At 40.1% G+C, this 20,331-nt stretch overlaps 1 protein-coding gene across 1 annotated transcript in view; it reads left to right on the top strand.

The window, feature by feature from the left end:
* The window catches only part of LOC144606497 (FMR1-interacting protein NUFIP2-like), a 30,649-nt gene extending 17,242 nt beyond the window's left edge, over window positions 1–13,407 (top strand). The window contains exons 3-4 of the mRNA XM_078422689.1: window positions 5,276–5,308; window positions 6,137–13,407. Coding sequence (XP_078278815.1) covers window positions 5,276–5,308; window positions 6,137–6,189 — 86 coding nt within the window. The 3' untranslated portion in view covers window positions 6,190–13,407. The remainder of the gene's footprint in view (window positions 1–5,275; window positions 5,309–6,136) is intronic.
* The last annotated feature ends 6,924 nt before the right edge of the window (window positions 13,408–20,331 follow it).

The raw sequence follows: 20,331 nt of genomic DNA on the forward strand, positions 1-20,331 counted from the left end.
AGTCCATATTTTATAGCTGTTTGGATTAAGGGAAATTTGCAGAATTCAGTGTTACCAAAGAACATAGAATGAAATTCACTTTCGTAGAGTTTATGTACACAAGTAAATCACCACTCCTTTTCCTCATGGTTCTTGATGTTTGAGCAGCTGACATGGTCATTTTTCTGTTACTTATTAGTTTCAGGTCTAGAATGTTAATGTACAGTATTTTACATTAATACCAGTCACACCTTGGTTTAATTGAAGCTGGACATTTGCTTCTGCCAAAGCCAAAGGAATAAAAATGTCTCAAGTAGTTTTAGTTCCTTCTGTGCAAATAGGAGGCGGCATTTTAGTTTGTGTACTAATGGCTTTGCTACGGTTCAGAGGAAGAAATTGCATCTCCATTTGAGTGGTGTTAGAAAGTTTTGTATATGAAATGAGGATTTGTTTCTCTCTGAAGATAGACACAAAAAGCTGGAGTAACAGCGGGACAAGCAGCATCTCTGAAGAGAAGGAATGGGTGTTGAGACCCTTCTTCAGACTGTTTCTCTCTTCCTGGTTAAAAATGTTCCCCATAAATTGTTCAGGCAAAGGAATAAGAACAGCAAATGTACATAGATTTGAAAACGCTTTTTATACAAGTTTGAATGAATGTTAACAATTGTGGGCCCATTAAAGACTAATCCTGACAAGGATTATGGATAATTGTTGTGGGTGCTTTGATACGATCTTCAATGGCAAAAGGCAACTGAATATGAGTGGATTAGTTAGTGAGGATAGTAGTTACTGAGAATCTGAATTTACTCAGTTGTATAAAATTATTCCTCACAGTTCTGCCTATCTTTAAATGCACACGTATGCCAAAAGATGCACTTTATTTTGATCATGGAATCTTGGTTGCTGATCTTTCTAATGAGGAAATGCATCTGGAAATTTACTCCATGATCCTTTCCTTGGAAGTGCTAACTAGTTCAGAATTGGACATCCATTGAGTGCTCTGGCAGATCGGCATTGTTCATTTCTGGCCATGTGCAAATGATTTTGGTGATGAATATTTAATCCATGTGTTTACTGTTAATCCATGATTAATATGTCAGCAAGCACCATACTCTTTTTCTCTTAACCTCTGACACTAACCAATTACATCATGCACTCGTTCAGACAGAAGATGGACACAAGCTGGTGTAACTCAGCGGGACAGTCAGCATCTCTCAATAGAAGGAATAGGCAACGTTTCGGTTTGAGGCCCTTCTGCAGATTCATTAGCTTGTTTGATTTAATTAAACCTTGGTTTTCTTGCAATTATTGGATAAATTTGCTTAGCTGTGAAAGTTTGTGCAAATAGTTTAAAGTATTAAATTGTTAAAGCTATTATCATATTTGTATTTCATACTCAAACTGAGATTTCTACATTTAACAAAACATTTTGCTGCCTGACAGGGCTACTTTGAGAAAGTGGAGCTTTAGAAATATACAACTAGCACGAGTGCAGGTTATTGGAATCTGTTTTCATCAGCTAAGGTGGACATAATGCTGGAGTAACTCAGCGGGACAGGCAGCATATCTGGAGAGAAGGAATGGGTGACGGTTTGGGTTGGGTCTGAAGAAGGGTATCAACCGAAACGTTAATGTCTGTTTGGACATTACAATGAGTGAGAAATTGTGATTTAAAAAAATTGTTATTATTCAAAAATGGCAGTTATTCCAGAATTTCTCATCGTGCAGTTTAATTTTTATTATATATGAAAGGAGGTGTTGAAATCCTCTTCTAGTGGCTTTAAGCTAAATTTACTGCTTTAAGCCATATGCTGTAATATTTGAAATACTGCTATTGAATCTGAATCCACTTGGGTCATCATGTATATCAGAAAATTGTAGTGGGGCCAGGAGAGGAGGTAGAATTGCTGTAAAATGGAAGCAGGGAACAGTAATTTCTCAGGAGTGAAGCAGTTGGTGTTCAGCTCAATGCCATTTCAACAGAGTTGATCTGTTTCTCAAGTGATGACTACCTGTTTGCTATTTTCAGTATAAGAAGAAGGGTCTCGACCCGAAACGTCACCCATTCCTTCTCTCCTGAGATGCTGCCTGACCTGCTGAGTTACTCCAGCATTTTGTGAATAATGCTATTTTCAGTAGTCGTATTCATTTCCTTTCTCATTCAGTCAATGCAAAAACACTTGTCAAGTCGATCTCTTCTCCAATCCTTTAACTCGAAAATGGGATCTGGTTTTCCCATATTAAGTTGTCATCATGGATAAACCCTCTCCCCATTCGTAACGAGGATAGAGACCCCTAGTCCTCACCTTCCACCCCATCAGCCAGCGTATACAACAAATTATCCTCCAACATTTCTGTCGCCTCCAGTGGGATCCCACTTCTAGCCACATCTTCCCATCTCCTCCTCTTTCTGCGTTCCGCAGAGACCGTTCCCTCCGTAACTCCCTGGTCCACACGCCCCTTCCCACCCAAACCACCCCCTCCCCAGGTACTTTCCCCTGCAACCGCAGGAGATGCAACACCTGTCCCTTTACCTCCCCTTCGACTCCAAGGACCCAAACAGTCTTTCCAGGTGAGGCAGAGGTTCACCTGCACCTCCCCCAATCCCATCTATTATATCCGCTGTTCCAGATGTCAACTTCTCTACATCAGCGAGACCAAAGGCAGGCTCGGCGATCGTTTCACTCGACACCTTCGCTCAGTCCGCCTTAACCAACCTAATCTCCCGGTGGCTCAGCACTTAAGTTCCCCCTCCCACTCCCAGTTTGACCTTTCTGTCATGGGCCTCCTCCATTGTCATAGTGAGGCCCACCGCAAATTGGAGGAACAGCATCTCATTTTTTGCTTGGGCAGCTTACACCCCAGTGGTATGAACATTGATTTCTCTAACTTCAGATAGTCCTCTGTCCCTCCCTTTCCCCTCCCCTTCCTAGTTCTCCCACTGTCTTCCTGTCTCCCAATACATCCTATCTTTTTCCCGCCCCCTCCCCTGACATCAGTCTGAAGAAGGGTCTCGACCTGAAATGTCACCCATTCCTTCTCTCCTGAGATGCTGCCTGACCCGCTGAGTTACTCAAGCATTTTGTGATACCTTCAATTTGAACTAGCATCTGCAGTTATTTTCGTACACAACTCTCTTATCCTCACTTTAACTCATTGTCTGGGGAGATCTGACTCTGGTAGTATTATTTTTGTTCTTGTGCCGATATCCTTTAACTGAACCTAAGAAACATTCTCAGCCCCTTAAATCACTGTTCAATTAGTTCATTGCTGGTCTGGAGTCGGCTTCACCCACACTCACGCCATATCACTTGACTCTTGTAATTCAAACATCTCAAGAATCAGGTGTTTAATTGTACTGGGATTGGAACAATGGGGTTCTTTGCTCCAGCCCTGTGAAAACACATTAATGTAACACCACAACAATGTATTGTATTGTTTGAAGTTGTCCTACTGACCTAAATGTATTAGGTGGAAATGAGATTAAACTTTGGGGTGTATGGCCCAAGCCAGTCAATATTGTGGCTGAACTCCCATGTCGCTGTCTTCCTATTCCATTTCCACAACTCTAGATTCCCATCGGGAGCAAAGCCATCAACCAGTGTTGGACTTAAATTTAATTGATGACTGAGCATTCGCAGCCACTGGGGTAGGAGCTTCAAGTACTCGGCCTCAAAGTTTTATTCTCACGTGGCCATTAATGGCTGGCCCTCTAATCTGAGATGTACTTCAGTATATTTTTGTATTGAAGCTATAAATTCACTTATTTCAATGAGACTGGCTCTTTCTAAAACAAAGGTATGTTTTAATCAGTGGAGTTCCAATTTAATTCCAAGAATCTTTAAACAACTAAATGTCTAATTATCAAATAGAGTATTGAATATTACAGAACATAATGTTTTGGTCAATGTTGTGTTGGAGACTAATTGAATCCCTCAATGGGTACTTGATGAAGGCAGATATTGTCTCCAATTTTGGAGGCGAGTTGCACGCCATAATTTGGGAGCATTTGAGTCTTTTGTCATATGTAACAAAAGGGAACACGGGAACACTTAAATTCTTGCTTGTAGCAGCACAATGGGTTTTGTAAATGCAGTATCCAGTAGATAATGGAAACAAAAATATAATTTAAAAATCCACTAGTGCAAAACAAATCGAAGCCCAGAGTCTGTAGTGCAAACTTGTAGTTTAGTTGGAGTTTGTAGTGTTATTAGCCTGACAGAAGAAGCTGTTCCTGAACCTGGACATCGTATCTGAATTCTGAAGATTAAATAAGAGTGCCTGTTGAAATTAACCAATTCATGTTTGAGAATTTATTATTTGTAACTTTTTCTAAATCGTGAGGATTGTGGAGCTTCAGGTCAGTGTAACTTGTTTCCAATCTAATTGCAAGTAAAATGCAAACATTTGTCTGAATTGAAATTTGCATGCATTAAATCCAATGCTCAACGTTGCATGAAGTGTACAAATTGGAAAGTTTCATAGGATTCTGTGGAATTATGGTAATGGCTTATAAATGTTTAATTTTTCATCAGCTGGAATATTGTATCCAAGTCTTTTAGAATCGATTTAAGGCCTTGGAGAGTGTAGAGGAAAGGGAACTTGCCGTAAGAGCGTTCAGTGGAATGTACTGAAACTGAACTTGCCGTAAGAGCGTTCAGTAGAATGTAGGTTTCTTAACTTGGAACAGAATAAATTAACAGAAGATTTTGTAAGTGCATCCCCAAGTTAATGAAGGCAATATGAATGTTGAGGCAAAGTTCTCCAAGTTAGTAAGCAGAGGCTAATTGGCAAAAGAATCTGAGGGAAGATTGGTAATTTTCTCTGGAATATATTATCTCAGTGTGACAGAAGCAAGTTGTTTACATTTTGCGTCGAGCATTGTACAGTAAAAATTCACCTGTGCATTCAGATTGGGTCAATGGCCAAATTATCTCCTGTACATTTTTTTTGTTGATATTAACTAATTCCCCAACACATTGATGTCGTTCAATATTAAAAGCTCTAGCAAAATCATTCAGTTTTATCTTGTACGATTTTTGTGTTTTAAATGTGTAACTAGTCAAACATTTCCATGATTTGTAAAAGCGATTTGTAATTTTTACCTGCGCATCACCTTTCAAGTATGTCTGTCTTTCTATAATAAGTTGTGCAGATGAGTGCGTTACTATACTGCTGTTTGCAAATGAGTACAATTAATCCCACAGCCAATTACATTGCCTTTTGCTATGCGTCTTTCTGAAAAATTTAAAGGTAAATTATGGTTGGATTTGATTGTACCCATTTTGTTTTTCAGAAATGGACTCTATATGGAACCTGCATAAACAAGGTAATTGCAATTTAAAATTTCGAGCATTAAATTTTCAATTAAGGTGCAGTATAGTGTCAGCATGAAATACTAGTTACTTGGTAGAAACAAAAGAACTGCCGGTACTGATATGCAAAAGAACACAGTGCCAGAGTAACTCAGCGATCTGAAGAAGATCAATCTATCTACCTATCCATGTTCTCCAGGGATGCTGACTGACCTGTGAATTATTCTTGCATTGTCCTTTTACAAGTTACTTAGTCCATTTGAAGTTAAGTTGTAAATTGTTTATATGACGTGAACGTGGATAGATTGATACCACAACGGAGAGCAGAGAACTAAGCTTGGTTCCTCTTTCATAAACTGGCTGAAACTGCCTTCTACTCTGATTTTTCCAGTTTCATTAGACCATAAGACATAGTAACAGAATTAGGCCATTCAGCCCATCGCGTCCGTCGATCATGCCCAACCTTTTTCCCTCTTTGCCCTATTTTCCCGTTTTCTCCCTGTAACCATTGACACTATACTAATCAAGAACTATCAATCTCTGCTGTAAAAAATACCCAGTGACTTGGCATCCACCGCCACCTGTGGCAATTCCACAGATTCACCAGCCTCTGGCTAAAGATACTCCTCCTCTGGTTTGCAACAGACTGTTTGATACTGTACTTAAAGTGGAAGTTTCTGTGGAATTGTGGTTCCTTGTGAATTAGATCTAGTCCAACATTCAACATTAGAATGAATTCTTAAATATTATCAATGATGTATAATTGTAATGAATATTTGATTTTATAATTGCACATTGAAGCACTTGTATCTACATGATAAATGTTTCTGTTTTTATTTCAGATCCTTCGAGAGTAGTTACTTATGATGAATCTATGGACCGTCCTGGCCAATGAAGTCAGCTTGGTGAACTGCCTGTTTTCATTGTTGCTGCAAGCCACTGTCTGGAAGCGGTTCTGCTCCTTTTAAAACAAAATCATCTCTTCAGCAGTGGGCCAGTTCAGGAGAAACATTCAAAATAAAAAAAACAAAAAAAAATATTTTTAAAAAACAGAAACTGAATTTGAGTGAGTGCAAAGAGTGTGTCCAACAGTTATTTAGATGGACTTTAATTGGATATTTAATGACCTCTGGTACTGAACTTATTACAAAGCAAAACCTGAACGCAATGAATAGTGGACATTTTACTTAAATCTGGTTCTTAAGATCCTGCTGGTGTAATGTCAGGCTCTGGCGAACCACTGAAGGGGCTGCCCCACTTCACAAAGGCTGCATTTGGCTGTGAGTGCACAGAGATTCTACAGGGGAAAACATGAGGATTTGCAGAACTTTTTAAACAAACCCCCAAAAAAGTTATGCTGGAATAATGCCTTGAAGTACAGTGTGTGTTTTTTCTTTTTCCTTGCTGCGACGTTCTCAGATTTTGCTGGGATTAAGATGGCCTGTTTGGCCTTGGGGGAAAAATTGTCTTAACTCGTCACTGGGAAGATATCAAAATCAGACAACTGCAATATTAAACGATGCAGGTCTAATGGTTCAGTGATCAGAAAGACCATGCTCCACATGCGGAGGGTGTATTATGTGAAATGTGGAGTGATTCAACTTGGGTATTTAATGTTGTACAATTCTTTCCCTTTTAATTTTGTTACGAATTTGCCATCGTATGTGTTAGTAACATAAACTGCACTGCTTTTGCTCCAGGGGCTTCACATTTGCTGCCCTTCTATAGGCCATTACAATACCCCATTCAGTAGATGATTTCCTCGTTGCGTATCTGGCCTTAACTATTACTAAATGACATGTATTTGCTTACTATGCCCTCCTTTCCCTTTTTAATATCACCTTGCTTTTTAAATCGCATTTTCATGCACTATATACCAGAATCGTGCAACAAAAACATAATTTTTTTTTAAAAGAAAAAAAAAAGTAGATTTTAAAAAGTCAAATTAAAATTGGATCACTCTCCTACATTCTTTAGTCCTCTTATGGGACAGTTTCTGTCAAAATTGACAACTTGGTTATTGAATTCTAATGCATTCTGTGTAGTCCACAGCTTTATTGCTGCTTCTAAACTCTATTAAAGATATATTTTTAATATGAAAAATGTGCTTGGATTTTACAAATCAGCAAAGTGCTTTATGGCAATATTAGAAGTGAGTGAAGAGTGTGCAGGCATGGACTTCTGAATGTGCAACAGTAGTTATTGAACACTACAGCTTGTGCAGCATGTAAGACTAGACGCCAGAGTGGAGAGATTTGTTTTTAACGTTCCTGTAGCTTTACGCTCTGTCTTGCAAAGTAAATGTCCTCTATCTAATTTCTGCAGTATGGTTGTGGAAAATGTAATGTGCTCAACACTGCTCCTCCCCAGATGCTTGCGCTTCCTTTGATCAGTTTGGTTATCTTTCAAGCACTAGACAGGAGTTAACCCTCTAATTTGTTTAATAAACTAAAATCTTACAATGCCAAATATATTTCTGCTGATTTTATTTTGAGTATAAACCCTATTCTGGGGAGAGCATTTTCAAGCTAGCATACTTTTTTTGAGACAAAAGTGTGCTTGCATGAAATGATGGTGGCCAGGATTAAATTTGTAACCCATGGCATCTGGGTGCAGGGTCTGTCCACTTACTGTATTTTTTTAGAAAACCTTAAGTATGCCTTTACACACCGAAATGAAAAAGCAGAAAACCACTGTCCTTTCCATTTTTTCCCCCCAATGGAATAGAAAGGTTTGCATTTTGTTTTTTGAGTTTATGTGCTACCTTAAACACAAGCCTAATATTTTGGGGGCTTTAACAGATTCCCAGTAATAAACAAACTATACAAATGAACAATCCAAGATAGGCAGTTTGTTTCAGAATTTCAACAGTTTCTTATTTTGTACTACACATTGTTAGCAGAAACTTTCTTGGTCATATTTGGAGATGTTCGCTGGCAGATGTCAATTAGGGAAAAGTCATGCCATGGGTCGTTTACTCAAAGCAATTAATAATTAATTTGGCTACTCCAAACAAATTTTTAACAGCTTAATTTGATTACCAATCCCTAGAATGAATAGTAGGGCAGCCCAGTACATGTCTGGTACTGTACATATTCTGGTACATGAGGGCCATACAACTACTGGGGCAACCCACCCAGACTTTGTTACGCTTACACTTTGTTCTATCTTGTGATCTGTCACTATCTTTGATTATTCAATAAGCACTTAAAATTTCTTAACTTTTTAATCTGTTTATATTTTTTTGGATAGGCATGTAAGTTTTAAGCGTAGTTCAAATCATTTGTGACTAATTAGTACAGTGAATGCTGATGTGTTACTGTCGTGGGTGTAACATTTTCCGCCTCAATTGTTAGTACTGTGTAGCATAAACCAAATACAGTGTAGACTGCAGTGCCCTTTCTATGAAGAGACTTAAAATTGGGAAGAGGGGCTGAAAGAGTGTATGAGAGCATGTGTGTGAGAGATCTGTACAGTATCTGGTGCATACGTTTATTAGTATTGAGAATAAGAACTTAATTTATTTTGTGCCATGTGTTGATTTCATTTCATCGAGTAATAATCATCAGAGGTCTAATTATTGCAGAATGGCACTAAGCAAGTCAGATAGCATAGGTTCTTTTAAATTCTTGTTGCAACGATACAAACTAATCATGTTTGAAGTCTTTGATACCTGTGTTTATTTTTTAAAAGAATTATTTTTTTGTAATGCAATGTCAGTCCAGCTGTAGGCCTTGCAGGTCAGCCTTTTTCATTCCACGTCCCATATCGAGTCCCCTTTCCCCAAGGCAAAGGCTGCCGGAACCTCAGGGAGTTAAAGCTGCCGACATGCATGTGTGCTCCATCTTCCACCCACATTTGTTTAAAGAACTGTGTTAGTTTGTGTCATTTTCCCCCCCCTACTCCCATAGTATTTTCTCAATTGTACCATCAAGTTTGATGGACTGTATGGTTATCAGAGTCTATTTGTTTTGGTTCATTAATGCAAGTCTTGTCTGTTTGTCACCATAAAATTAATGTATTTTTAAATGCTTGCTATTGTTACTAATTATGCTAATTTAAAAATCCAAAAAAAAATTAAAGTGTACAAATGTGGGATTGAACATTTGATCTACAGAAACTTTGTCAAATCACAGCTTGGAAAAGCTTTAGGCTGTTCAAACCTTGAAACAGTATTCAAGGATTTTTCTTTCCCTTTGTTCAAGTATCTGTTTACAGTAAAGGATTGGGTTGTATGTAATTAACTGAAGCTGCTACATGAGGTTTCTGACCAGGCATGGTAATAGTAGGGACAGCATGGAAATGTACCGTGAAATACATTAGCGTAGAACATGAAGCTGGAGTGCTAAAGAGCATAATACCTTTGAATAAGTAAAGTACTTCATAATTATATGCTTGGTGTATTTATGCCACCAGAGTGGAGTTGGTGACGGAAACATGTTGCTGTGTTCAGATACAGTATTTCGTAACCATAACCAGTATTTGGCAATGGCACTCTGCTGGTTACGTATTTCTAAATGAAAAGACATGACTCAGTCAACAAGTTTGAGTTCAGGAAATTCCTGTTTACATCATGCGAGAGAGTAAAACACTTTTTATTGCAATCTTTGAAAAATATCCATGTGAAATGGCAATTGCAGCTAACATTCTAATTGGCACTTGTGGTGGGCAATGAGATGTTGGTTCCCTGTGTATTATGACTGACCTAGTAAGTATTAATAAATTTCCCATCTGCAAACATTAAGGCATCTGAAATATGAGGGGTGTGGGAGAGACATAGCCTTTAGTAGAAATTGAGAAGTAAACCCATGTTTATTACCTAGTTTAAATTGGGAATTAGTATTAATAATGACCGATTTACGTTATTCATCTAGTAACTAATACATAGCTGGAAGATCTTTCACTTAACAACTTCAGGAGACTGACCTTTTTGCAGATTTGGTCTTTGTTTATTCCCAAGTGTTCTTATGCTTGCAGTTTGCCGGTGTGTGTGTGTGTGTGTGTTGGTGAAAAGATGCATGGAGTACATTGTTTCCCGTTTTAATTTTGAACTTGCTATCCAACCAGGACACTTTGACTCACTTTAAGGACTTTAGTCACTTCTTTCCTGCAGATTAAAATTTGGGAAAATTCTGCTTTTACTATGTAGAATGGCTGTAAGTTAAATACGAGTGAAGAAAAATATTTCAGTAATGCCATTAAAGCTGAAAAAGAACAGCATTGATGTCAAATACATAGGACTGTGTTATTACAGCAGTGTTGGAGTAGTTATGTTTTAACCTGATTAGATTAATGGCCTGAAGGGCCGTAAGTGGAACAAACTATTTATTGTGCAATTATGTTCTCATTATCCAGTGGGTGTATTCAACAAACAGTTTTTAGTTGCTCGTTTCTTTACCACCCAATGATATACCACAGGAATAATGGCAGGCCTTGCAAAATACACCTGTCAACCAAGCTTTTGTCTTGCTGCTGTATTGGTGACATGGTATAATTTTTCTAGCCAAAAGTTGGACAGCATATGATACAAACAGTTAACGTTTTCCATTATATTGATTTATGAAGATATAGAATTGGCCTCACTCTGGTAAGACGTTGTGAGGCTATAGTATCATTTTTTTTTTAAATTGTCTGAATCCTGAATGTGTTAAGCACCTTGCTTTAAAAAAATAGTCGTCTGCAACTTTGTGCTGAGTAGAAAACTGTAATTTTTTCCTCCTGCTCAAAAAACATCTCTGCTAATTCTGCCTTATACAGGATCCCTCTGTGTATCATTGTGTGAGATTTACTTCCTGGGCTGCTTGCATTACGTTAGAAATGCATTTTGCACACTCAGGTTTTGCTGAAGCTCCAGTAATGTTTGCTTGAGCTGATGGTATTGAGCTATGCACGTGTTTTTGAGTTGGTAGATTTCCTCCCATTCAGTATGTTTATGTTGGAGTGTGTGTGCGTTGTTCTTTGCAGTTTAAGTTCTATAGTCAGGGTCGGGTGAACATATCTCGATGGGCCAATTACCCATTAATGTAGAATTCTCCCTCCCCCTTAACCCTTTGAGATATTCAAGCATCGAGATGTTTGTGGATTGCATTGCAACTTCAGACTCTGTTCAGATAGGGCAGTTCAATAAAGAATGACCCCATTCTTTTATTTTCATGTATTTGTCACCTATTTGTATGTTTCGCGATAGTTAAAAGCTATAACCTATATCTCACACGTTTTAAAAGTTCTTATTTCTAACATTTGTAAAGAACTGCATAATTCCTGATTAAACTGTTGCTATTTTCAATTAGTGTCAATTTTTGAATTTTGTTTCAAAAGCCATAGGAGAATTTATATAGAAAGTTATCTTGTAAATGGATGTTAATATAAATAGGTGTACAGAGATGTATGGCTGATGGTTTGGCCAAAATGTATGTTTTTGATTTGCTCCAACTCCTCTCACTGCCACTAAACTTAGAAAATACTCTTTTATAAATCATTTGGGCACCTCCTAAACATACAGAGGATTATAAAATATCCAGTGCCTATTTGATCTAAACAATTCAGCAGGACAGGTTTTCTATAAATAAAACGTGCTTGTGAATATCTTTTTTTAAATAACATCGGGAATTGTACAATAACCATCTTTGACCGATTCTTGATTTCTGACCTTTTATAGGTTAGTGCTTGTAATCAAAAACATACATTTTAATATTAATTGCCAGACTTAATGTACAGTACCTTTCATGAGCTCCAGAAGTTAAATTTTATCTTATCAGTTAAATCATTCCCTGCAAAATGCCCTTTATAATGTCTTGTATGCCTCCGATAATCCCCCATCACAATGTGGTCTCTCTTGTAATGAGAATCTGAAACACATGAAACAACCCTTTGGTAGAAAATGTTTCTGTTCTCCAATAGTTCTATTCAACACTAAATTACTTCATCTGAGGAGAAATAAAAACCTGAGAATCTATTCCGACAAAGTAATGTGAACTATTTCCTTAGTTGGGATTAGTACAATTTAAATGCTTCAAAGAAACTTCTCAATTCGAAAGGAACTTGTTTCCATGCTTTATGCCAGTTACTACGTGAGTGTGTGTGGGGGTAAATTTTAAAAAGCGTATCCAAATTGTAAACTACCATGATTTAACTGGTATGAAAAGTACAGAAACTAATCCTGGATGAATGTGCATGAATTCCTCTGTAAAATTTGTAACAAGAACCCACAGAAGACTTGATTCTTGGGAGTTGCCATGTTTTAGATAATTATGGTTTGCCCAATCTCCCCTTTTATTTTATTTTCTAACCTTTCCCAAAATAAGCTTGTCAGCTTCTTCAAATGGTTTGAATTCTTCGCAAACATGTTATGGCTACAAATTGCTTTAATTTCGCCAACCATATAAATACTGAAATGGAAAGCACTAGACATGCAAAGAATACACACGGTCACTTCTTCCCAGAGGAGGAGGTTGTCTGGTGTTGTATTTGTGTTAGCTGTAAATCTGTCATGCTTTTTCATCTTGTGTCCCAGTGATCGAACCACCAAGGGAAAATACAGAGATTGCATAATCTTCCTCTCCTAGACTCCTGTCAGAAGGAAGAATGGAGATCTGGTTACTGGCATTGTATTTAAAATCACAACTTGAAATCAGCATTGTGAATCTTGAGAGGAAAGATACTTTTATGAAACTAGTTTCTTAAATATTGTTGGAATCAAGCATGTGGATAATGAACTGTTCTTGTGCAACTGTATGTTATGAACTGATTGTACAAACTTGACCTGGGGCATGGGACTGTGGCCTTAATGCATGGCAACTCCAAAGTAAATGATATCTGAAAAAATATTTTGTGATCCAGTTTTATTGTATATGAAATTTCTTTTGTCTAAAGTTTTTGCCACTCTTAACCTTAATTCCTTTCTGTATACCCATCCACTTTGTAATAGATTGTAGCTGTAAAAGTCGATTCCTGAAGCATTACCCATGCTCTAGCTCCAGGAAGTGAATTAAATTTTGTTGCAGGCTTTTCAGTTTTGTTTCCTTTCAAGACTTAAGTCATGACTGTCTACTACGTTCACTGACAATCATGGTACAAAAAAATGTTCAAATAAAACTCTTCTGCTGCTTTATTTTCTGCAATAAACCTTTTTTTGTTCCTTTTTTCTATTAATTACCATCACTTGTTTATCGTGGGTATTCGTGTGGACAATGGTGATTGGTATCAATTCTCAGAGGCTACGAGTATGATTTTAGATATTAAACTATACTTCATTTTGTGTTTAAATCAAATATCTGCATTTCTAAAGTTTCAGCTGTGCCTTGATGGGTTACAATGACTAACATCGCACTTGCAGCACCAAATGTCAGTTAAACAGGAGTGATGTTGAATATGCAAGCTTGCAGCATTGCATGGGGAGCAAGGGAATAACTAGATGCACACCTGAATTAATCTGATTGAAAGAGTCTAGAGACGGGGAAAAAATTGTCATGTTGACCATTTGCCACTTTAAAGTAAACTAAAATTTAATTAAGGACAAGGAGAATTTGAGAAAATGAACATTTTCCATGTAAACAAGAAGCAATGAAGGAAACGATGCTGGAGGAACTTGTGTAGGTCTCAACCCGGAACGTCACGCATTCCTTCTCTCGAGAGAGGCTGCCTGTCCTGCATTTTGTGTCTAGTTCCTGGAGGAACTTAACAGGTCAGGCAGCATTTGTAGTGGGAATAGATGGGTGATGGAAGGAATGAGACCCTGCACAAGGGTTCTGTATTTAACAAACGTGTTGATAGTTTAATTAAAAAGCTAAAAAGAAACAGGCGGCGCAGTGGCCTAGCGGTAGAGCTGCTGCCTCACAGCACCAGAGACCCAGGTTCTATCCTGACTACAGGTGCTGTCTGTAAGGAGTTTGTACGTTCTCCCGGTGACCTGCGTGGTTTTCTCCGGGTGCTCCGGTTTCCTCCCACACTCGAGACGTACAGGTTTGTTGTTCAATTGGCTTCTGTAAATTGTTCTTGGTGTGTAGGATAGAAGTAGTGTATAGGGACCACTCCTCGGCATGGCTGAAGGGCCTGTCTCCGTGCTGTATCTCTAAACTCGGCAATTCATTTTTGAAATGATCAAGTTAATTCCACAACAATCGTCAAGAGTTTCAATCATAAATGTATGATTATGAAAACAAACACTGAAATTCTGAATTACAGCAACATGGGTCTGTCAGTACAGTATTCATAGATAACATAAGCAACATTTTAAATACTTGAAATACCCTAACATTAGTGGGGGGGAAAAACCAAAGTTGTTAATGCCCCCATGACAGTTTGTAATTCATAGTTCAGACCGAGTTTGTAGTGCTCAGGAACATGATGGTCGCTGGGAAGAAGCAGTTCTTGAACCTGGAGGATAGAGCTTTCGGATGCCTGCCCATCTTCCCGATGGCAGGGAGAGCTGAGCATAGCCATGGTGAATGTTCATCTGAAGCACAAAACAAAGTGCCAGAGGTGAGTCAGGCGGCATCTGTGGAAGGTAGCAGGGAACAGCACCTAAGAGAGACACACAATACTGGAGTAACTCAGCGGGACTGGTAGTATCTCGATGGAAGGAATGGGTGACATTTGTGGTTAAAGACCCTTCCGACTGAGTCAGGGGAAGGGAAACGGGAGATTTAGACAGCGATATAGAGAGAGAGATATAGAACATATGAATGAAAGATTATGCATAAAAAGGGTGGAATAAAGTACTACACTGTCCAACCTATCTGCAGCTGATGAAATGTGTCCGAAGGAACTGCAGATGCTGGTTTAAACTAAAGATAGACAAAAAGCTGGAGTAACTCAGCGGGTCAGGCAGCATCTGGAGAAAAGGAATAGATGAAGTTTTTGGTCGAGAAGCTTCTTCAGACATTTTGTCCAGCATCTGCAGGGAATGGAACTACATTTTCCGAAGGCCCGATGTTTCAGAAAACATTGTCCATTCCCCTCCAGAGTTCCTCCAGTATTTGGTCTTTTTTAAGATTCCAGCGGCTGCAATTTCTTGTCTTCAAAGCTTGAATGCGATTTACTTTTGGTGTAGAAAGATGTAAAGTTTGCAAGTGTTTTGCTTGAATTTAAATGATTGGGCTGTGAAAATGGAATGTAAAATCAACAGATACTGTGAATGGGTTGGGTAATTAATATCCGTGGAGAGAGAATCTATAACATGGACCTGAAGTAGCATTTATCTCTGTACCCAAATATTCAACAATGCAGTGCAGAAATGGAAGTTGCTAATTAGAAGCAGAGTTTACTTGGTGCCTAAATGAGCAAAATGTATGCATTCTGGCAGATCTTGATGCAAAGCAAAGCATTTAACGCTGTGGTTTTGAGAGTTGAGGTGATGAGGGTATGGTGCCAGCAGGGAGTCTATGCTGCATGCAACCAGCGAGACAGTAAGTAACCTGAGACAAGTTTCCCGTAAATTAAAGAATATGGGGTCTGAAAAAGGGTCTCCACCCGAAACGGCACCCATTCCTTCTCTCCAGAGATGCTGCCTGTCCCGCTGAGTTACTCCAGCTTTTTGTGTGTCTATGGAGTCATACACCACGGAAACAGACCATTTGATCCCATGTGCCCTGCGCTGGCTAACATGTCCCATCTACACTAGTCCCACTTGCCCGCGCTGGCCAACATGCCCCATCTACACTGTCCCACTTGCCCGCGCTGGCTAACATGTCCCATCTACACTAGTCCCACTTGCCCGCGCTGGCCAACATGCCCCATCTACACTAGTCCCACTTGCCCGCGCTGGCCAACATGTCCCATCTACACTAGTCCCACTTGCCTGTCTTTGGCCCATTATTCCTCTAAACCTGTCCTATCCAAGTACCTGTCTAAATGTTTCTTAAAAGTTGCAATAGTAACAATTGTGAAATGGCAAGATTAGGATATTTTTTGTCTTGAAAGTGGAAGTATTTGAGTAGGCACAGTAGATCGATGTGATGCAGAACATTTACAGTTGTAGAGTTGTGGCTAGTGAGATGGCCAGTCAATCGTGAATCCATCTTTTATTCTCCATGACCCTGCAAATTACATGCAAGCACTTTCTTATTCCTTTTGAAACCCTTGGTCATTTGTTTCCACCGCCCCTTCAAGCATGATTTCCATTTTATAATTTCATGCATATCAAATTAAGAGGGTTTTTCCCCTCTTTTTTGTTTGAGATACAGTTCGGAAACAGGCCCTTCGGAGCTCTTTGGAGTGTGGGAGCAAACTGAAGATCTCGGAGCAAACCCATGCAGGTCACGGGGAGAACGTACAAACTCCGCTCCAACAGCACATGCAGCCAGGATTGAACCCAGATCGAACTCTGGTGCTGTGAGACAGCAACTCTACCGCTGTTCTATTAAGGATCACCGACTTGCCCGCCTCCAGATCAGTCCCTTCCTTTAACCGCTGAGTTACTCCAACATTTTGTGTCTATCTTTGGTTTAAACCAGCATCTGCAGTTCCTTCCTACATCATTTAATGGGTATTGGTTCCCCCTAGCTCAACTAGTAATAATTGCAGATGCATAAAATTAATCTGGCGATGCAAGGAACTGCAGATGCTTGAATCTACAGCAAAACAATCACGGGATCACCCAGCACGGAAACAGGCCCTTCAGCCTAAGATCACCCAACTACACGAGACCCACCTGCATGCATACAGCCCATACCTGAAGAAGGGTCTTGTCCAGAAAGGTCACCATTCCTTCTGTATGCTGCCTGTATTGCTGAGTAACTCCAGCTTTTTGTGTCTATCTTCCCTCCAAACCTTTCCTATCCATGAACTTGTCCAAATGTCTTTTAAATGTTGTTATAGTACCTGGCTCAACTATCTCCTCTGGCAGCTTGTTCCTCTTTGTGTGGAAATAGTTGCCTCTCTGGTTCATAGTAAATCTTTTCCCCCCTCATTTTCAACCCATGTCCTCTAGTTCTTGATTCTTGTACTCTGGGTAAAGGACTCGATGCATCCAATCTGTCAACTCCCATCTTGACTTCTGGAGTCCAGAACAAGGGGCCACAGTTTGAGAATAAGGGGTAGACCATTTAGAACTGAGATGAGGAAAAACGTTTTCAGTCAGAGAGTTGTGAATCTGTGGAATTCTCTGCCTCAGAAGGCAGTAGAGGCCAATTCTCTGAATGCATTCAAGAGAGAGCTAGATAGAGCACTTAAGGATAGCGGAGTCAGGGGGTATGGGGAGCAGGCAGGAACGGGGTACTGATTGAGAATGATCAGCCATGATCACATTGAATGGCGGTGCTGGCTCGAAGTGCCGAATGGCCTCCTCCTGCACCTATTGTCTATTGTACACATCTATAAGATCACCTCTCCTGCACCTATTGTCTATTGTACACATCTATAAGATCACCCCTCCTCCTGCGCTCCAGGGAATGAAGTACTACCCGCCCAACCTTTCTGTAGCTCGTGCCCTCGAATCCTGACAACATCCTCAAATCTCTGCACTCTTTCCAGCTTCCTGTAGCACGTGACCAAAGCTGAATTGAGAATGATCAGCCATGATCACATTGAATGGCGGTGCTGACTAGAAGGGCTGAATGGCCTCCTCCTGCACCTATTGTGTATTGTCTATTGAATGCAATACTCCGAGTGCTGCCTTGCCAACGACTCATCCATAACGTAACATAATATCCTAACTTCTACTCTGCTACAGTGAGTTGGAGAGAAATACACAGATGATGTTTCGGATCAGATCCTGCCTCAGAAAAGGGGTCCTGACCTGAAATATCACCTCCAGAGAATTGGAGGTGATTGACCCATTGAGTTGCTCCAACACTTTTTGATATGCATAAAATTACCATACTCAGCTGAGAATGCCAAGAATTTACATAGCCTTTTGCATATAAAATCGTTCATCTCTGGAATTATTCTTGCTACATTTTTCTGTGCCCTCGGATTTGAACATCTATGTGTTTGGTACTCCGCAGAGGAGCATTCAACTCAATGGGTCATTGCTGGCATCAGGAGGAGCGATTCCTGGAACCAATTACCTCTCTCATGCTTATCAACCCTCCTTGGACTCTCTTTGCTATTAACCTCCAAGATGGCTCCCTGTAGATCCATGGCACACAGGACCTCCCGATGAGACGCTTGCAGGCAGAGAGAAGAATGTCACTTCCAGCACTCAATGTCAGGATATAAGGCAGACATGTCACCATGGACAGGAAAGGTTTAGAGGGACATGGGCCAATTATGGGCAGGTGAGACTTGTATAGATGGGGCATCTTAGTTGTCAAAGAGACGATGGGCCTGTTTCCATTCTGAATGATTGCCACCCTTTCTAAAGTGTGTCTAATGAACGTAGTTTTCGAGCCAATACTCTGGCTGTGATCTTAATTTTGTCTAAAATTTCAATGGAATTTACCTATTTAATGCTCTGCTTCTGTCTAAACCCTGGGGACACACTGCCTTTTCCATCAGCCTCCATGATTCCACCGGGTGGCGCTGTCAGCAATGGCAGTCTCGCCAACAGTCTGTCTCTTTTCGTCTTTTTTGTTATTTTTTAGTATGTTTAATAAAGTTTGTGTTAATGTTCTCTGGACCAGCGATCCCCATACACTAACACTATCCTACACGCTAACGACAATTTACAGAAGCCAATTGACCTACAGACCTGTACGCCTTTGGGATGTGGGAGGTTACCGGAGCACCCGGAGAAAACCCACGCGGGTCACAGGGGGAACATACAAACTCCGTACAGACACCACCTGTAGTCAGGATCGAACCCGGGTCTCTGAGGCTGTGAGGCAGCAACTCTACCGCTGCATCACCGTGCCACTCTTTCTCTTCTAAGAGGCGGCATGGTGGCGCAGCGGTAGAGTTGCTGCCTTACAGCGAATGCAGCGCCGGAGACTCGGGTTCAATCCTGACTACGGGTGCTGTACTGTACGGAGTTTGTACGTTCTCCTCGTGACCTGCGTGCATTTTCTCCGAGATCTTCAGTTTCCTCCCACACTCCAAAGACGTACAGGTATGTAGGTTAATTGACTGGGTAAATGTAAAAATTGTCCCTAGTGTGTGTAGGATAGTGTTAATGTGCGGGGATCGCTGGGCGGCACGGACTCGGTGGGCTGAAGGGCCTGTTTCCGCGCTGTATCTCTAAAAAAAAAAAAAATTTAAATAAATTTTTTTAAAAAAGATTCCCACGGCCGTTCCTGGTCATTGTTACTGTGAATAGTTAGTTTGTCGTTAGATGAAATGTGAATATATTATTCAGACTTTACATTGTGTTTGTGGTAAATATCTGCAGTTGTGAGTGGCTACATTCTACCAAACCTTGGTGAACTAGTTATCAGAAATCTGGGTTACAGTTAAAATGTTGAAGATTGTCAGATGAGATCATTTTTCAGCATCATTTGAGCGGCACGGTGGCGCAGCGGTAGAGTTGCTGCCTCACTGCGCCAGAGACCCGGGTTCCATTCCGACTATGGGTGCTATCTGTACAGAGTTTGTTCGTTCTCCCCGTGACTGCGTGGGGTTTTTCCATGTGCTCCGGGTTTCCTCTCATGTAAGGGCTAACATTACGAATGCAGCTATGTGGGTTTTATTGCAGGAGTGTAAAAGCTCCAGCTCGGATTATTCCTGGGGCATCCTGTTGTCAGCATGGAAGTGCGGTTTATGGCTGATCGTTTCCTCTGATATCAGCAACTGGCCTCAAAGCTTTGACGTGTTAAGAACATCTTGCCATATGGACTGCCCTTTGTTCCCAAGAAAGAAGAGGTCACGATGGACACCACGGACACCGAGGTCCCGAAAGACACATAAAGATTTATAGGGCATTGTAAACTTGCCATATAAGGCAGCGATGGAAAAAATACTGGCACATGTATTTAGGGTATAAAAGGTGTGTAAATGTAAACTTTCGGAGAGAGAGACTACACTGGCTTCCTGAGCATTTCTGAACGCTCCGGTATCTAGGCTCTCTCCCACCTGGGTGAATAGAATAAAGAGGTTAAACGATTTTGGTTGTCTGACTATTCTGTTAATAGGTCACGAACTACAACACTCACACTCCAAAGAC

Source organism: Rhinoraja longicauda, chromosome 26 (assembly GCF_053455715.1).
Source record: "Rhinoraja longicauda isolate Sanriku21f chromosome 26, sRhiLon1.1, whole genome shotgun sequence".
NCBI lineage: Eukaryota > Metazoa > Chordata > Chondrichthyes > Rajiformes > Arhynchobatidae > Rhinoraja > Rhinoraja longicauda.